Source organism: Nicotiana tabacum, chromosome 3 (assembly GCF_000715075.1).
Source record: "Nicotiana tabacum cultivar K326 chromosome 3, ASM71507v2, whole genome shotgun sequence".
NCBI lineage: Eukaryota > Viridiplantae > Streptophyta > Magnoliopsida > Solanales > Solanaceae > Nicotiana > Nicotiana tabacum.
This window is the reverse complement of record NC_134082.1, coordinates 136,714,011-136,715,752: the sequence shown is the minus strand read 5'-3', so window position 1 is coordinate 136,715,752 and position 1,742 is coordinate 136,714,011. Positions and strand designations below refer to the sequence as shown.

The 1,742-nt window shown below is 34.9% G+C and overlaps 1 protein-coding gene across 1 annotated transcript; it reads left to right on the top strand.

Annotated features, from left to right (window-relative positions):
* The first annotated feature begins 516 nt into the window (after positions 1–516).
* On the top strand, positions 517–1,287 carry LOC142177461 (secreted RxLR effector protein 161-like). Its single transcript, XM_075246225.1, has one exon. It carries the CDS (start codon positions 517–519, stop codon positions 1,285–1,287), a length of 771 nt encoding a protein of 256 aa, XP_075102326.1.
* The last annotated feature ends 455 nt before the right edge of the window (positions 1,288–1,742 follow it).

Here is a 1,742-nt window from a genome sequence, read left to right as displayed (position 1 = left end):
CGCGATTCAAATGGCAATATTGAACGATACAAAGCCAGACCTATTACCAAGGGTTATACTCAGAAAGGAGGCATTGATTATAAAGAGACCTTTTCGCCGGTCTCAAAGAAAGACTCGTTAAGAATTATTATGGCTTTGGTGGCTCATTATGATTTAGAGTTACACCAAATGGATGTGAAAACTGTCTTTCTTAATGGAGATATCGAGGAGGAGGTTTATATGGACCAACCAGAAGATTTCGAAACTAAAGTAAAAGGTCAAATGGTGTGTAAACTGAAGAAGTCAATATATGGACTTAAACAAGCCTCGCAACAATGGTATATAAAGTTTAATGATACCATAACATCTTTTGGATTTGTGGAAAATGTCGTTGATCGGTGTATATACCAAAAGATCAGTGGGAGCAAATTTATATTTTTAGTCCTATATGTTGATGATATTCTACTTGCTGCTAATGATTTAGGCATATTGCGCGAGACTAAAGATTTTCTCTTTAAAAATTTTGAAATGAAAGATATGGGTGAGGCATCCTATGTGATAGGAATAGAAATATTCCGTACTAGATCACAAGGATTATTGCGATTGTCTCAGAAAGGCTATATCGAAAGAATTCTAGAGAGATTTAATATGAACAATTGTTCAGCAGGAATTGTTCCAATTCAAAAAGGGGATAAATTTAGTCTCATGCAATTCCCTAAGAATGATGTAGAACGAAAGGAAATGGAATCAATTCCTTACTCTTCAATTGTTGGTAGTCTAATGTATGCTCAGACTTGCCCAAGATCGAATATTAGTTTTGCGGTCGGAATGCTAGGAAGATGTCAGAGTAACCCAAGAATTGATCACTGGAAAGTTGTAAAGAAACTTTTGAGGTACCTGAAAGGAACGAAGGATTACATTCTCATGTATAGGAGATCCAAGCATTTGGAAGTTGTTGGATACTCGGATTCAGATTTCGCTGGATGTATTGACACTAGAAAATCCACGTTTGGTTATTTATTCCAATTAGCTGAAGAAGCAATATCGTGGAAGAGTGCCAAACAGTCTGTCATTGCTATATCCACGATGGAAGAAGAATTTGCGGCATGTTTTGAAGCCACAATTCATGCATTATGGCTGCGAAACTTTATTTCAGGACTTGGGGTTGTCGACACCATTACCAAGCCGCTGAAAATTTACTGTGATAATTCTGCAGCAATATTCTTCTCCAAGAACGATAAGTACTCCAAAGGTGCCAAGCATATGGAATTAAAGTACTTTACCGTCAAGGAGGAAGTTCAGAAATAAAGAGTGTCACTTGAGTATATTAGAACAGATCTCATGATTGCAGATCCGTTAACGAAAGGTTTAAAGACAAAGATATTTAAAGAACATGTACATAGAATGGGTCTTGGTTGTATTTATGACTGATGTATTTATGATATTTTGACACGCTGAGCTCATTTATATATATCTGATATACATTAATGATTTCATGTTTCTCATAATGGTGTACACATTATTGTTTTGAGATATTACATGATAAGTCTCAATGAGACATTATTGTGGACCATAATATTTTATAGTTTATGGACCTGGTACAAGGAGTTGCTAATGTTGTAGTATATGGAAGGGAGTATGTAGACAAATTATATATAACCGCCATAACTCACATTTAGTAATTTATCGTATTATGGTATTTATGATGGACATTATAGAAGAGATTTGTTTATTCGCAACTAATGTTCCTATATTAAATATTA